General features: G+C 42.8%; 1 protein-coding gene across 1 annotated transcript in view; it reads left to right on the top strand.

Moving 5' to 3' along the window:
* The window catches only part of B4GALNT3 (beta-1,4-N-acetyl-galactosaminyltransferase 3), a 98,435-nt gene that overhangs the window by 77,181 nt on the left and 5,787 nt on the right, over positions 1-15,467 (top strand). Inside the window, exons 12-17 of the mRNA XM_040345266.1 lie at positions 3,016-3,116; positions 3,688-3,755; positions 3,999-5,748; positions 6,734-7,035; positions 9,950-10,103; positions 12,077-12,149. Of these exons, the coding sequence (XP_040201200.1) occupies positions 3,016-3,116; positions 3,688-3,755; positions 3,999-5,748; positions 6,734-7,035; positions 9,950-10,103; positions 12,077-12,149 (2,448 nt within the window). The remainder of the gene's footprint in view (positions 1-3,015; positions 3,117-3,687; positions 3,756-3,998; positions 5,749-6,733; positions 7,036-9,949; positions 10,104-12,076; positions 12,150-15,467) is intronic.

The raw sequence follows: 15,467 nt of genomic DNA on the forward strand, positions 1-15,467 counted from the left end.
TGCCGTCGCCGCCATCTTGCTGCACCCTACCTATGACTAGGAAGCTACCGCGCATGCATTGAAGTCATTTCGAACATGCGTGGGTTTCCACAGCAACAGGTAAGTATACAAAAACTCTGGTTTCTTGTCAGGAAACAGGCCGACAAAAATCTCGACGAGAAAATAGAGAGCAGGATCTCGTACACACGCACAGTTTACTAGGCAAGAAAGCTCTGCCAGCAGTTTTCTTGCTGGTTCTTGCCGAGAAAACCGATCGTGTGTATGAGGCTTGAGGTATCTGCACTGAACTACTGAGAGCTCCCTTTAGTGGCCAATCTCCAGATCTATATATTTAATACAATAACGAAAATATGGAATTAACAGCTTAGTAAAAATGAGAAAGTTGTATCAGAAAGATTATAAGAGTGCAATATGAAGTCAAAATATGTTACCATTAAAAATGTCCTACCCTTTCCGCTTATTATTATTATACAGGATTTATATAGTACAAATTTAATGAGTTCCCAAGTGCCTCCCAGAGTCTCCCAAAAAGCTGAACAGACCACCAACGTCCACTGGTGTAGTCACTTCAAAAATTCAAGAGAATGTCCAGCACTTCAAGAACCATTATACTAACTATTATATTATAACTGTACTATTATAATAACTGTTCCTGAAGTGCTGGACATTCTCTTGCATTTAAGATTTACTGTATATCGCCTCACTCACCTATTCATTCTCCACAGATCATACCTAACCCCACACCGCCTTTCCAAGTTCCGACGAGACCACAACCCTAACTGCCCCAGCTGCGGTCACCCCGACACGTCCTTCTTCCATCTGCTCTGGACCTGTCCGCCCGTACAGGGATACTGGACCCAGGTGGTCCGGTTCCTCCACGACCGCATGGGCTCCCCCGTATCGCTCTGCCCACGTCAATGTGTGCTGGGGCTCCTCTCGCTCCCCGAAAGCCGAAAATACCTTAATACATTTTTGCAGGAAACATTCCTCGCCAGGATGCAGATCGCTAGGAGATGGATGAGAGGGGCACCACCCACCCTGCAACAGTGGATTAGGGCTGTCAACACTACCCTCCCCTACAAAAAAGTAATGTACTCCCGTAGGGGATGCCCAAAGAAGTATAACAAAATTTGGGACAAGTGGCTGGAAGAACCCTCCACTTGGTCCTCTGGGAACTAGACGCTACCCCCACTCACTATCTGTCCTCTCCCCCCCTCTCCTCCCAAACCCCCTAGTCCTCTTGATCCCCTACAAAATGCAGTGACTTCCCTTTGTCTGTGCGCCTGGCGCTACCGCGCTCTGGCCGTGTTGTGTCTCCTCCTCCTGTTTGAAACCACCTACTTCCCATATCCCCCTATCTCAATGTGTATCAACTATGCATGTCCTTATGAATGTCGAATGTATAATATCTGCACCTGTAGTGCATGTTGCACTTCTGACCCGATTGTTTACCTACTTTTATTTTATGCTCAATAAAAGTCGTTTTGATTAAAAAAAAAAAAAAGATTTACTGTATATACTCGAGTATAAGCCACGTTTTTTAGAAACATTTTTGTGCTGAAAATGCCCCCCTCGGCTTATACTCAAGTCACCTTTTTGCGCCAGACTTTGGGGACGCGGTTTCGGCCGGCCGTAGGTCCCCTGGACCCCAACCTTGGCACGCATGTAGCCCCACTCTTTTATAAGTGTGCAAAGTTTGTTGTCCGGGGGACCTACGACCGGGGAGCACCGATTTTTCAAAGCCAGGCACCCCTTCCATAGACTCCAATGTTAAACGGTCATTTCTCCGGTGACTTTGGGGACCTGGTACCGGCCGGTTGTAGGTCTCCTGAACCCGAAACTTGGCACACATTTAGCCCCATTTCTCCTCTACGGCTGGGGAGCACCGATTTTTCAAACCCGGGAACCCCTTCCATAGACTCCCATGTTAAACGTCAGTCTAGTCATGGACACAGTGAGGCATGGGCACAGTGAGGCATGGACACAGTGAGGCATGGACACAGTGAGGCATGCACATGGACACAGTGATGCAAAGTGAGGCACAGTGAGGCATGCAGATGGACACCCTAGGCTTATACTTGAGTTAATAAGTTTTCCCATTTTTGTGGTAAAATTAGGTACCTTGGCTTATATTCGGGTCGGCTTATACTCGAGTATATATTGTCTATAGTGCCAACAGGTTGTGCAGCGCTTTACAAAATGGAAGGAGACAGTACAGTTAAAATGCAATTCAATAGAAAAGGGATCAAAGGGCCCTGCTCATGACAGCTTACAATTTAAAAGGGAGAAATGGTATTGGAAGCTGTGGGAAGCTATCAGCTGACCCAGGGAAGAGGGGTAGACAGAGATTAGAAGAGGTATGAGGATGGAACAGTAGGGGACCCCTACAGAAAGAGGAGGAGATATAGTTGTAAGTGAATTGGAAGGTATGGTGAGATAGGTAAGAAAATAACCAACAAAAAGCAGAGTTTTGGAGGCCAAGGGAGTGGCGTTTCATGAAGAGGAGTAGGTGGTCAACTGTACCAAAAGCAGCAGTCTAAGAGTAAGAGTACAGACCATTGGTTTTAGCAGTTAGCAGAGCAGTTTCTATGGAGTGTTCCTGGCAAAATCCTGACTAAGATGTCAAGAAGGTTGTTATGAGGTGATAGCTCATGTAGTTGTAGACTATACATTCAAGGATTTTAACCCATCTGAGATTGTTAAGATTGACGGGGCCCAGCAAGTGCTTTTCAAGACCCATGCTTGTTTTACAGGGTTGGGGTAGATGCCAGTAGAGAGAGAGATTGAAGATGTGAGTTAAAGAGTGTAGGAAAGAGCAAGAGGGTGACTAGTAGTTGTGAGGGAATGGGGTCCAGTGATAAGGTGATTAGGCGGGCGTTAGAAAAAAGTTTATAAACTCCTCTATGGTAAAAGGTTTGAATGGGGAAGTATCTGTCTTTAACATGCATATCTAAAATACATTAAAAAGGGCTAAAGTTCCCCTTTAAAACTGTCATCATCCCTACATTTATTCAGGTTCGTCTAAGTTATGTTTTCCCCAATGACTACACCCGGTTAAGTCACATGGAAAAGGAAAATGAGTGCATGTACCAGGAGAACACGAGATATTCCAGCAGGTAGGATAAGCTACTTCTACACTCTATATCAGCTTGTATTTGAAGAAACGTACAGTATATATAAAATAGAATAATAGTCCAAAAAGGATACTGATTTAAAAAAAAAGTTTGGGTTTACTAAATGCAACAGATGGAATGTAAAACCACTAATGTGTTCTGACACTCACAAATTGGTGTCTTTGTCCACCATCATCCACTACACATACTGATTGGCAAGTCAAGTGAAGGAGTGAATTGGAAAGGCCTCTGTATTATTGGAAATGGGCTTATTCTATTGATGAAATCTACACCAGCCCATGACTTGTTGAGGTGGAAGAGAAGAAGTGTAAATTTTTACAACCAGGATTCAGGTCCCTGCATACTGTATGTACAGTAGATTGTGATTAGAGCTATAGGATACAATACAAGTAATTTATTTCTCACAGAAAGGGTTGTAGTGTTCCTAAAATGATTAACGGGTACGGATAACATGCAAAGCCAATGTGTCAGTCTTCTTTACTATTAACACTGTAATACTCTTTAGGAATATTAATTAATTTCTAGAATGGTAATCCTTGTCTTTATCCTTCAGATTGAAATATAACAAATATATGAAGGTCGAACATCCAAAATCCAGATCATCAATCGAAAATCATCCTGGTATGTACCATGTACTATTTTAGCAACCAATTAAAATTTGTATGGGTGTTTTTGACTTGTTTTTGTTGCGGCATTAACCAAAAAAAAGGGGGGGGGGGATTTGGCCTAAAACATTTTTTTTTCCAAACCAGCAGTTTCTTTCCTCGTTGTGTTCTTCTTTCCTTCCTTCCTATTAGGCAAGATTAAAGAATATTTTTGTAATACAGCAAATTATACAATTACTTTCTTTATCCTGTTGAATAGGTTGGTCAGATGATTATAACCCATCTGATTTCCAGTATGTGGACACAGATTATCAGATGGTGGACAAAGGCAATCAGGAAGACAGGCAGGAGCCGAACGAAGATGAAATAATTAAACAGAGGAAGCTTTTCCTTGTTGCAGAGACTGAGGGAGAAGGACGGCTAAAGCCCCTGATATCTGAAAATCTACAAGACAAAGCACTTTCTTTCTCCAACAACTTAAACACAGCTAAACAAAATAATTCAGGCTTGGTTTTCTCAAATCATGATTCTAGTCAGCTACCCAAACTAGAGAGGCAGAGCCAAAAGATCCTGACTCCTTATGATGCAAAACCCCGTAGGCTTAAACGCAGAGATCTTGCCAAAGTAAAACATGACTACAACCGGCGTGAAAACATTTCAGATGTACAGGAGAGAAACTGGAAAAAGTGGAACAAAAAAACACAGAAAGAAGCAATAGAGTCATTAAATAATGGCCTGAAAATCATACCACACCCTCTAAGACAAAGGATGACATCTATCTTGGATGCTCCCCTATTAAACAAAATAACCTTGGCTAACAAGGAGGGTTACCAAATGGTTCCACAAAACAGTAGCAAGGGAAACCTTAAGAAGGAAGAATCTCAAAGAAAAAACAGTAGGCAGTATACAAATGTTGATGACCAAGAACCTAAAGTGGGTATGGCAAACAAACAAGGTTCTAGGCAGGAAGATAATTTAATTCAAGAGACAAGACAAATAGAAATTTTTAACAGGCGGAAGGAGCAAGTCAAAGCTAAACTTACTGGGAACCAGAGCACTGAACCCAAGCTTATTGTAAACGTTGATGATGATAATAAGATTCCAGAGTCTGAGATCTATCAGGGGAAGCTGCATGACTCTGGAAAGGATGTGAGTAGAAAGCAAAGACCTGAATTTGATCAGGAGAAATTGGAATGGCATAGAAGACCCGAGACGGCTCATTCTAATGGGCAACTAAAGCAAGAATCTCAAAATGAACATTTTAATAGAAATAAAACACAAGAGTTTCAAGATATTAAAAGTAGAAGGCAAGACCTCCTAGTAGTCAAGAGAAGACATCATGTTTTAACCACAGTTAGCAAGCAGGGAATTGAAAGTCACAGAAAGCGACAAGGAGCTCCTTTGGTAGCTAATGCTAAGGAGCTGGGCCTTGAACATAGAAACGTAAAAAGCCAAAACAATGAAGCAGTTGTGGATAAGAACCAAGGGGGAGAACAAGATGGGGAGCTCGGTGAGCCAGTTCTTGGTGGCTTTAATAAAGAAAAGTACAAAAAGCCAAAAGAACACAGAATAGCTGCAGATTTTGGTGACAGAAAACAAAGTTCAGAATTGAATAATGGTGGCCAAAAACAAAATGACGGTGAAAAGCAAGATCCCTTATGGAAAACAAATAATAGACTGCTACTTCCTGTTCCAAATCTGGGGAGACCCACTGAAGGAAATCAGGACCCCAACAATCAAAACCCACAGGAGGAAGAAGGAGAAGCCGAATACCAGGAAAATAATGAAGAAGATGAAGACGATGACCAAGAGCTTGAGTACCCCTTTGTGTTTGAACAGCCTGTTTTCTGGAACCAGACTTTCCATGTGGGTCAAACAGACTTTCAGGTGGTGAGGTCAGAATACATTGACCTTCAGTGCAACACTTCAGGAAACCTACAGCTGAAAGAGAACGAAGCTCTAAGCATAGTTGGGGCTTTCATGAAACGGCTGAACCAGTGGCATCGAGGGTGAGTACTTGGGGCATGTACCAGATCAGCTTCATGAAAAAAATGTACAACAGGGATGAAAGGATTGCAAAGCATAAGAGTCTATAGCAGGGATATGCAATTAGCGGACCTCCAGCTGTTGCAGAACTATAAGTCCCATCCATGAGGCATAGCAAGACTCTTGACAGCCACAAGCATGACACCCAGAGGCAGACACATGATGGGACTTGTAGTTTTGCAACAACTGGAGGTCCACTAATTGCATATCCCTGGTCTATAGGAAATTGATAAATGTAAATAAAGCAAATATACAATTGTAGAACTAAGCCAGCTACAAAAAAGTGACAACGCTGTTTCATAAAATTAGAGTTCTGGTGACCATTGTAAAAATGTTACAGTTGTTATCAGAACAAGAGGTGAGGGGAAATGTTCCAGTGGGCACACCTGTTCCAATGTGAACTGGCTAAGCAGGAATTTCCATTCATTTTAAATTTATTTTGTGTTTATAAAAGAGAAAATGGGGGAACAAATCTCCCCAACGGGATGAAGACAGGAAATAATAAAAAAAGACATGGCAGGATTTTAGTGGTTGTAATGCTTTTTAATGCCTGATGGTATGTAAGGGCACAGTCAAAGGCCAACTCCTAGAAACCCTACTTAAAGTGTAAGTAAACCCACCTATCATTTCCAGGCAAGGAAGCTGCCATCTTGGCCTATGTTTATTCTTCAACTGCCATGATGCTGCACATGTGATCAGTTATGACACCAGCCATTGGATGGTTTGACAGTTTGGTTGAGAGTACAACCAATGTGACAGTTAGCAATCCCGGCATGCCGGAAATGTAACTGCTTTTTGAAACTGTTGGATCGATGGGTTTACTTCCGCTTTAATTTTAAAAAGAGTGTTGTCCATCCGGATCACTTAAATATCCACAGTAGGAAAATAGTAAGGCTTGAGGTTTGTTGTCATGTTAGTTGTAAATACATTTTTATTTTTTCTTGGCAGAATGTACAAACTACAGCGAATTATCAACATTGAAAAACGTTTAGACTACGTTAAAGGGAGCCGCTATTTCCTAGAACTTGAACTCTCTGATAGATCTAACCGTGTCCTAAGATTTTCTCAGTATGTGTTCGCTCCAAATTGGACTGGGCTGACCCAAGAAGAGCGGGAACAAGAAAGAAAAATGAGGAATATGATGTGGGGGCCACGTCGGAGACTGATGGCAAGCGAGAAGCTGCCAGAACTGTGCTGGCCGACAGGCCTGGCCTGGAACCCCCGAGCTATGGTGTACGTTATAGTACCAGGTGAGGTGGTTAACATAAATGCATTTTTTGACTTAAATGTCAGACAACATTTTTTTTGTTGTCAGGGGACAATAAGGTTAGAACCTCTGTCAAATTTTATTACTGAGCATTAATAATGGCTAAAAAAAATAATAATATTTGTGGTATGCTCTGATCAGTTGACATGTATGCCTTGGGAAAGGTCACATCATGTTCTTTGTCTATGTGCTGCATTAAGGGAGTTGCTAGTCTGCTACAGTTTGTTTTCTTTTAAGGCCATTGTGGGACTCTTTGACTCTCCATCTTAACGACATCTCCACAAAAAAAAATGGGTTAGCTGTGCAGAATTTTCCAGACAAAATCAAGCTCTACTGAGGACACAATTTAGTTCTGCTTGAGGTTAAAGCTAAAGTCAAAACATGTTCTTTAGTTTTGTATAGAATGGGGAAAGGTTAGACCCTCTTTAAATTTTTATTGCTGCTTGTGTCACACCTCTATGTGTACTGGTAACCATTCTGACCAAGAATAAAAGTAAGGGGAAATCAAAAATGTTATGCCGTGCAAACACGACCGTTTTTCATGACGTTAAAAATGCAATTTTTTAAAATGGTCATTAAAAATTATTGTGTGTAGGCTCCAGAGCATTTTTCTCGACATGAAAAATGGGCATTAAAAATTTAGAACATGCAACGTTTTTCACGTTGTTGTTTTTCACGCCGTGAAAAACGGTCGTGTGTAGGCTTTAACGACGTGAAAAAAAATGCGCATGCTCAGAAGCAAGTTATGACAATGAGCACTCGTTCTGGTAAAATTAGCATTTGTAACATTCGTCACGCTATAACAGACTGATGTCGTTTTTTCTAGGACATTAAAAATGGTCGTGTGTACGCGGCTTTATGCCGCGTACACACGACCGTTTTTCGGGTTGTAAAAAATAAAGTGCCTGATCCACAAAAAGCCGGCGTAACTTAATTTTTCCCGTTTAAGTTACACCGCCGCAAAATCTCTACCTAAGTGCCCGATCCACAAAGCACTTACCTAGAAATTTTGAGCGGTGTAACTTAAATCCGTCCGGCGCAAGGCGTTCCTAATCTAATGGGGCGAGTCCCATTTAAATTAGGCGCGCTCCCGCGCCGGACGTACTGCGCATGCTCCCGACGTTATTTTCCCGACGTGCATTGCATGAAATTACGTTACGCCGAGTTTTGTGAATCGCGCTGGGTCAAAAAAGTTGCGTCGGGAAAAAAAAGAGATGTGGCGGGAAAAAAAAAATGTAAAAAAAAATTTGACAGCGTCGCGGGAAAGAAGGGTCTACTTTTACATGGTGTACTAACTTTACACTTTGTAAAAGCAGCCCTAATTTTGAGACGGTAAACTAATACTTACAGAGAAAAAACGAAGCGTAAAAGCTTCGTGGATCTCCGTAAGTGCTAATTTGCATACCCGACGCTGGATTTCGACGAGAAATGCCCCCAGCGGCGGCTGCGGTACTGCATCCTAAGATCCGACAGTGTAAGTCCCGTAAGTCCCTTACACATGTCGGATCTTCTGCCTATCTATGAGAAACTGATTCTGTGGATCAGTTCCATAGATAGAAACAGGGATACGACGGCGTATCAGTAGATACGCCGGCGTATCCCTTTTGTGGATCAGGCCCAAAATTTTTAATGGTCTAGAAAAAACAAAGTTTTTTTTCAACCCAATCGTTAAAACGGCCTTGCCTACACATGATCATGAAAAAAATGCTCTAGCAAAGCGCGGTGACATACAACGTGTACAATGGCACTATAAAGGGGAAGTTCCATTCGGATGACGCCATCCTTTGGGCTGCTTTTGCTGATTTTGTGTTAGTAAAAGACGATTCGCGCTTTTCAGTCTGTTACAGCGTGATGAATGTGCTTACTCCATTACGAACGCTAGTTTTACCAGAACGAGCGCTCCCGTCTCTTAACTTGGTTCTGATCATGCGCGGTTTTTTTTCACGTCGTTAAAGCCCACACATGACCATTTTTTATGACGTTAAAAACTACGTGAAAAATTACAGCATGTTTGAAAATCTTAATGCCCATTTTTTACATCATGAAAAATGCTCTGGAGCCCACACACGATCGTTTTTAATGACATAAAAACAAACTTCATTTTTTATAACCCGAAAAACGGTCGTGTGTATGCGGCATAAGAGTTGTATTTTAGTACAAGAGGTTTGGCAAAATCTTTCAATGGGAACATCAGTTGCAGTGACAACTGTCCAAAATGTGAATTTCCTCATATTGGGAGATTTCTTTGAACTTCCAATTGCATCTTTGGGACAGGAAGCGAGAGGGAATTTCCCCAATGGTAGAACGAGAGCAATGACAGGAGGTTTAAACCTTTCTGTGTTGTATCCTAAACTAAAAAGAATGTTTTGGCTATACATACACTTTCAATATTTATATTTATTATGCAAACTGTTTAGTTGTGTAAGTGTATAGTTCCACTTTTAGGCCCGGTTTACACTAGTGCGCTGTGCGATATCGCATGTGATTCGCACCGCACTGCAGTACAAACCACATGTGATGTCTGTGCAATGCGATTTCAGCCATACAGATAGTATGGCTGATATTGCACCGCATTCGGACCAACCATGCACAGGACTCTTTTTTTGGTCCGCACCAGAATCGGATCGCATGGGTGTTCACCTATGCGATCCAATTCATGTCCGAACTGTCAGTTGGCAGTGCGATATGCCAGCTATTATGGGGGTGTCGTTAATGATGTATGACAGTCCCCAGCAGTTTGCATATGGCAGTGTGAACCGCCTTGCGAGACGGGTGCGATGCCAGAAACCGCAGTGGATTCGCAGGGTTCCCGCATCACATCAGTGTGATTCCGGCCTAAATGCTGCTGTAGGTACTCGATGGAAGGGTTGGTTGTACATTTGTTCTGTTTCTTCTAGTAAAGAATCAGGCTCGATGGGTCCAGAAGTTTATAGATGACATGGAAGCCATACATCGCACCACAATGGATCCTTACTTCAACGTTATTATTGTGGACTTCAGCAGCACTGACTTGGATGTAGAGGCAGCTCTAAAACAGTCCCATCTTCCCAGGTGAGATGACCAGCAAGATTACTGAAAATGTGACAAAAGGGGACTCTGGGTTAACTACAATATGCAGACTCAATCAGGGCCACCATCATCAGGAATTATGGGGCCCCTTACACAGATTTGGGCACGTCCTCTGGAGAGAAGCGGAAGCAGGGGGGGGTCTGCCGCCTGAAATTGAGAAGCGGGGGGGCTGCCGCTAATTGAGAAAAAAAGAAATAAGGAAAAATATTTAAAAAATATATATATAGAAAAGGGGGGGGGGCCTGGGGACCTATGGGCCCTTTAATAAAAAAAATAATATATATTTATATATTTAAAAAAAGGGGGGTTGCCATCCGGGGCCCTGGGGATCTCCGGGCCCCTGGGGACCTCTGGGCCCTTTAATATAAAAAAAAAAAAAAACATATATTAAAAAAATAAACATTTATAAAAAAAAAATTAAAAAGGGGGGGGGGGTTGCCACAAGGGGCCCTGGGGACCTCTGAGCCCTTTAATAAAAAAAATCATATATATATGTAGCGCTACCCCCGAAGGAGCCGCTGGTTGATTTGGGATCGGCCTATTAAGTTACCCTGGCGTTGTCTAGGGGTGCAATTGTAGAGACAAACAGTGAGCGAAGGTCCAGACAGTGAATAAAGGTTTTTTCCAATGCTTTATTTTCCAGGCCAACACCGCCAACATCAACATCAATTGGGAAGGGCAAAGTTGATGAATAGAGAGAGAGGAAGAACCTTGCAGTATCAGGCCTGGATATTAAATAGAGCAGTCAGTACTGCTCTGCATAGTACCAATTTGTAACTCGTCGCCACTCCAACTGAGTGGGTAAAGTGCCCCCGGACAGACCCTTTTTTACAGGCCTGGCAGCCGAGACGTCACTTAGGATTTCTGGGAGGAACGGGCCTCTCTCACAGACCCGGCTCGGGCCTCTGCCACAGGCCAATTACAATAACTGAGCTAGATAGATAGATGGAGCGAATCCTCCCAGTAGATTTCTGCATTGGTCACCAGATGACAGCAAACATACCTGTCAGTACTCTGGTCACCGGATCCCCAATTGGTTTGTTCAGGCTCTGTTGGACGGCCTGCCTCCGGGTCCTCCTCAAACTGACTCCCCAATCGAACGGCATCCAGCCTGGGATCCTTTCAATAGAATCGGGAACCCAGCCAAAATTGACTGGGGTCCCCTTGTACCTCCGGGTGAGGTTCCCAGTGGTCTGCAACTATGGCCAGGTGGGCCATAGTTGCATTCCATGGATTCGCGCACCCTGAAGGTGGATGCCGCACCTGGAACGGGGACCCCGCAAAGATTTTAGAACACATGACACCTGTCACAGATATACGCCTCTCCAGCACACCCCCTGAGGGAAAAACTCCTCTGATTGGCTGCTGGAGAAACTTACTCTGCGAGAACCCCTCTGGCGCCAACTGCTGGCCAGGGATGACATCCCTGGACCACAGACTGACCCAGTGGACATTTCTGGAATGACAGAAGTCCCACAATTTGAACAAATAGTGAATGGGAGCAAGGTAACTCTCCCATTCCCCACTAACTTTAGTGTAGTGCCCATACTAAAAGTAAGGGGGCAATACATATATATATATATATATAAAGTAAAAAATTAAAATAAAATAAATAAATAAAGGTTTTTTTTTTATTAAAAAAAGGGGGGGTTGTCATCCGGGGACCTGGGGACCTCCGGGCTCCTGGGGATCTCTGGGCCCTTTAATAAAAAATAAAAAAATATATATTAAATATTTATTTATTGTTTTATAAAAAATAAATAAAAAAAAAGGGGGGTTGCCATCCGGGCCCCTTACAGATGTACTGCCTGTTCCCCCCTGATGGCGGCCCTGGACTTAATGGAGAGTATACAGTATAAGGAAAAAAGGATTACATACAGTTTTGCATGATACAATCTTTATACTTACAGCATGGTATCTTATCATCTCTAAGCTCTGTGCTCTCCTCTCTGCAGTTACCAGTACGTGAGATTGGAAGGGAATTTTGAGCGTTCCTTGGGGCTTCAAGCTGGAGCTGATTTGGTAAAAGTGAGTGACAAAATGAAGTAATCCTTTAAAGATTCTTTCAACAGAAAATGTAACTGTATCATAACTTCTAAGGTTCATTTAGGTTTTTGAGATGTTGACTTAAAAAATGTCAGCCAGAATCAGCAGAGGTGCCCATAGTAGAAGAAATAAGGCCTCAAGGTCTTTTCATTAAAGTGTCATATTATTTATTTGGCATATAAAAATGTAACAAGTCCCTCAATGTGTTTCCTAACTATAAGATATGGCCACTTCACCTGTTTGAAACACTTTTTTATACCAGGTTACATTTTAAACAGCAGATTGGTAGCTCATCATTTACAGAGTGCCATTTGTAAATACCACTGGATCAATAGTGCCATGCATTCCATCTGCTAACTGAGACACTGTACCGAGCCCATCTTAAAGGCTTGATATCTTGTGACAGCTGTAATTGGTCATCGCAGCGATCACATGCTATCACTTAAATGGTTGACCATTCCCCTTCCTCTTACAACAAAGAAGGATCATAGTAATTTCTGAACTGGGAAAGAATCTATTTGTTTAGTTTCACTGACTGTGAGATTGTTTTGTACTCCTTTCACTCCTTTCACTGTCCCACTTATTTGATGAGCCTTCAGGGCATCCCAAACCACCGTAGATCTAGCTGTGTCCCGATTGAAGTGCATGAATTCTGTGACAGCTTTGGGAAAGGGGTCAGATTCTGGAAAAATTGTGAACCAAAGGGGGTTGACCTTCCACAGTCTATGCTGATTGCTAGGACAAACAGCTACATGGACACGTAGGAGAGAGTGGTCTGAGATGTTGCATTGAGTGTACGTCACGGAGTCAGTCAGCTGATGTGCCAAATTGTTGACCAGACATATATCTATGCGAGAGAGGCATTTGTAGGTTGTGAAAAAGCAAGAAAAGCAGTGCACATTACGAATTCTGGTCACACATCTCCCAGGCCTATTTCTGCAAGGAATCAAGCAAAGGGGGTAGGTCCCCCGGCTGAGGATTGCCACTAGCTCTGGGTGAAAATGTATCCATCTGCTTATCCATAACATTGTTATAATCTCCGATCGCCCAAATAGGGATGTTGGAGTAGGAGATTATAAATTGTGCTAGACATTTTAGGCTGTCTAATGAGAAGGGTGGAGGGACATAGATATTTGCAATAATAAATGGCAGCCCTGCTAGTTTGCATAATAAAAAAATGTGCCATCCTTGATCATCAACCAGGGAGTGTAGTAACTGAAGGGAGACAGCATGCAGAATGAGTATGCTGACACCCCTTGAGTAAACTGTATGAGTGGAGTGGAACTGGGCAGAATAACTGCGATGCTTAAGTGTAGATATATAGTTAGCTTGTAAGTGTGTTTCCTGTAAGCACACCACAGCAGGTTTGTGGGCCTTTACCATAGAGAAAAATGCCGCCCGCTTCACTCCATCACCCAGCCCCCTACACACATTAGACATAGGACAACAAAAAACACAGACGGATCCTGGACATGGGCTTCAAATGTCGTATTCCTCGTTTCAAGCCACTCCTGAACAACAAACAACGTCTTACCTCGGCTAAAGAAAAACAGACCTGGTCTGTTGCTCAGTGGTCCAAAGTCCTCTTTTCTGATGAGAGCAAATTTTGCATCTCAATTGGAAACCAAGGAGCCAGAGTATGGAGGAAGAATAGAGAGGCACACACTGCAAGATGCATAAAGCCCAGTGTGAAGTTTCCACAGTCTGTGATGATTTGGGGAGCCATGTCATCTGCTGATGTTGGTCCACTGTGCTTCATTAAGTCCAGGGTCAACGCAGCCGTCTACCAGGAGATTTTAGAGCACTTCATGCTTTCTCCCGCAGACGAGCTCTATGGGGATGCTGACTTCATTTTCCAGGAGGACTTGGCACCTGCCCACACTACCAAAAGCACCAAAACCTGGTTCAATGACAGTGGGATTATTGTGCTTGATTGGCCAACCAACTCACCTGACCTGAACTCCATAGAGAATCTATGGGGCATTGCCAAGAGAAAGATAAGACATTAAACCGAACAATGCAGAAGAGCTGAAGGCTGCAATTGAAGCATCCTGGTCTTCCATAACACCTCAGCAGTGCCACAGGCTGATAGCTTCCATGTTACGCCGTATTGAGGTAGTAATTGCTGCAAAAGGGGCCCAAACCAAGTACTGAGTACATATGCATGCTTATACTTTTCAGAGGTCTGATATTGTTCTATGTACAATCCTTGTTTTATTGATTGCATGTAATATTCTAATTTTCTGAGATTGTGGATTTGGGGTTTTCATAAGCTGTAAGCCATAATCATCACAATTATGACAAATCAAGGCTTGAACTATCTTGCTTTGCATGTAATGAGTCTATCTCATATATTAGGTTCACCTTTTAAGTTGCATTAGTGAAATAAATGAACTTTTGCACGATATTCAAATTTTTCGAGTCTCACCCTATGTGAAATTCTATTTGCGGAGATGCTTCTTTACTTCAGTAAACTTGGCCCTGTGTCGCTGTAGGTCAGCAGAGAAATCGGGGTAGAATGATATGCGAACATTATCTATCTTCATAAGGGCTCCTCTGGTTCTGGCCTGATATAGTATGGCATCCTGATCCTTGAAATTAAGCAATTTAAATAGGAATGGCCTAGGAGACTCTCCAGGTTTAGGCGACCTGGGTGGGACTCTATGAGCCCTTTCCACAGCAAACATTGGGAGAAAAAGAGTCTTTGCCAAATGTGTTAAGGAGACAGTTTTCCATAAATTCCACAGGATTTCCCCCCTCTGCCTTCTCCAGTATGCCCACCGCACGGACACTTTTGCGTCTCTATATGTTCTCCATGTCTTCCAAACGGGCTGAGTGGCCTGTGATAATCGATTGCATATGGTAAACTTCTCTCTACAATGGCACAATGGCACGACATCAATGTCTCTAAGGCCTTGTACATACGACCGTTTTCCTCGACAAAATCCATCAAGAAACTTGGTGGCAGATCTTTTTTCCTGAGGAAAACGGTCGTGTGTATGTTTTTCGTTGAGAAAACTGTCGTGGACCTCGATGAGAAAAAAAGAGAACAAGTTCTCTTTTTTCTCGTCAGGAGTCTCAATTTCCTCGCCGTGTTTCTCGTCGGGCTGGTTTACGACGAGAAACACGTTCGTGTGTATGCTTAGAAACCCGCGCATGCTCAGAATAAAGTATGAGACGGGAGCGCACCTTCGGTAAAAGTAGCGGTCTTAATGGAGATAGCACATTCGTCAAGCTGTAACAGACTGAAAAGCGCAAATCGTCTCTCACCAAACTTTTACTTAACACGCAGTAACATGA

Source organism: Rana temporaria, chromosome 3 (genome assembly GCF_905171775.1).
Source record: "Rana temporaria chromosome 3, aRanTem1.1, whole genome shotgun sequence".
Lineage (NCBI taxonomy): Eukaryota > Metazoa > Chordata > Amphibia > Anura > Ranidae > Rana > Rana temporaria.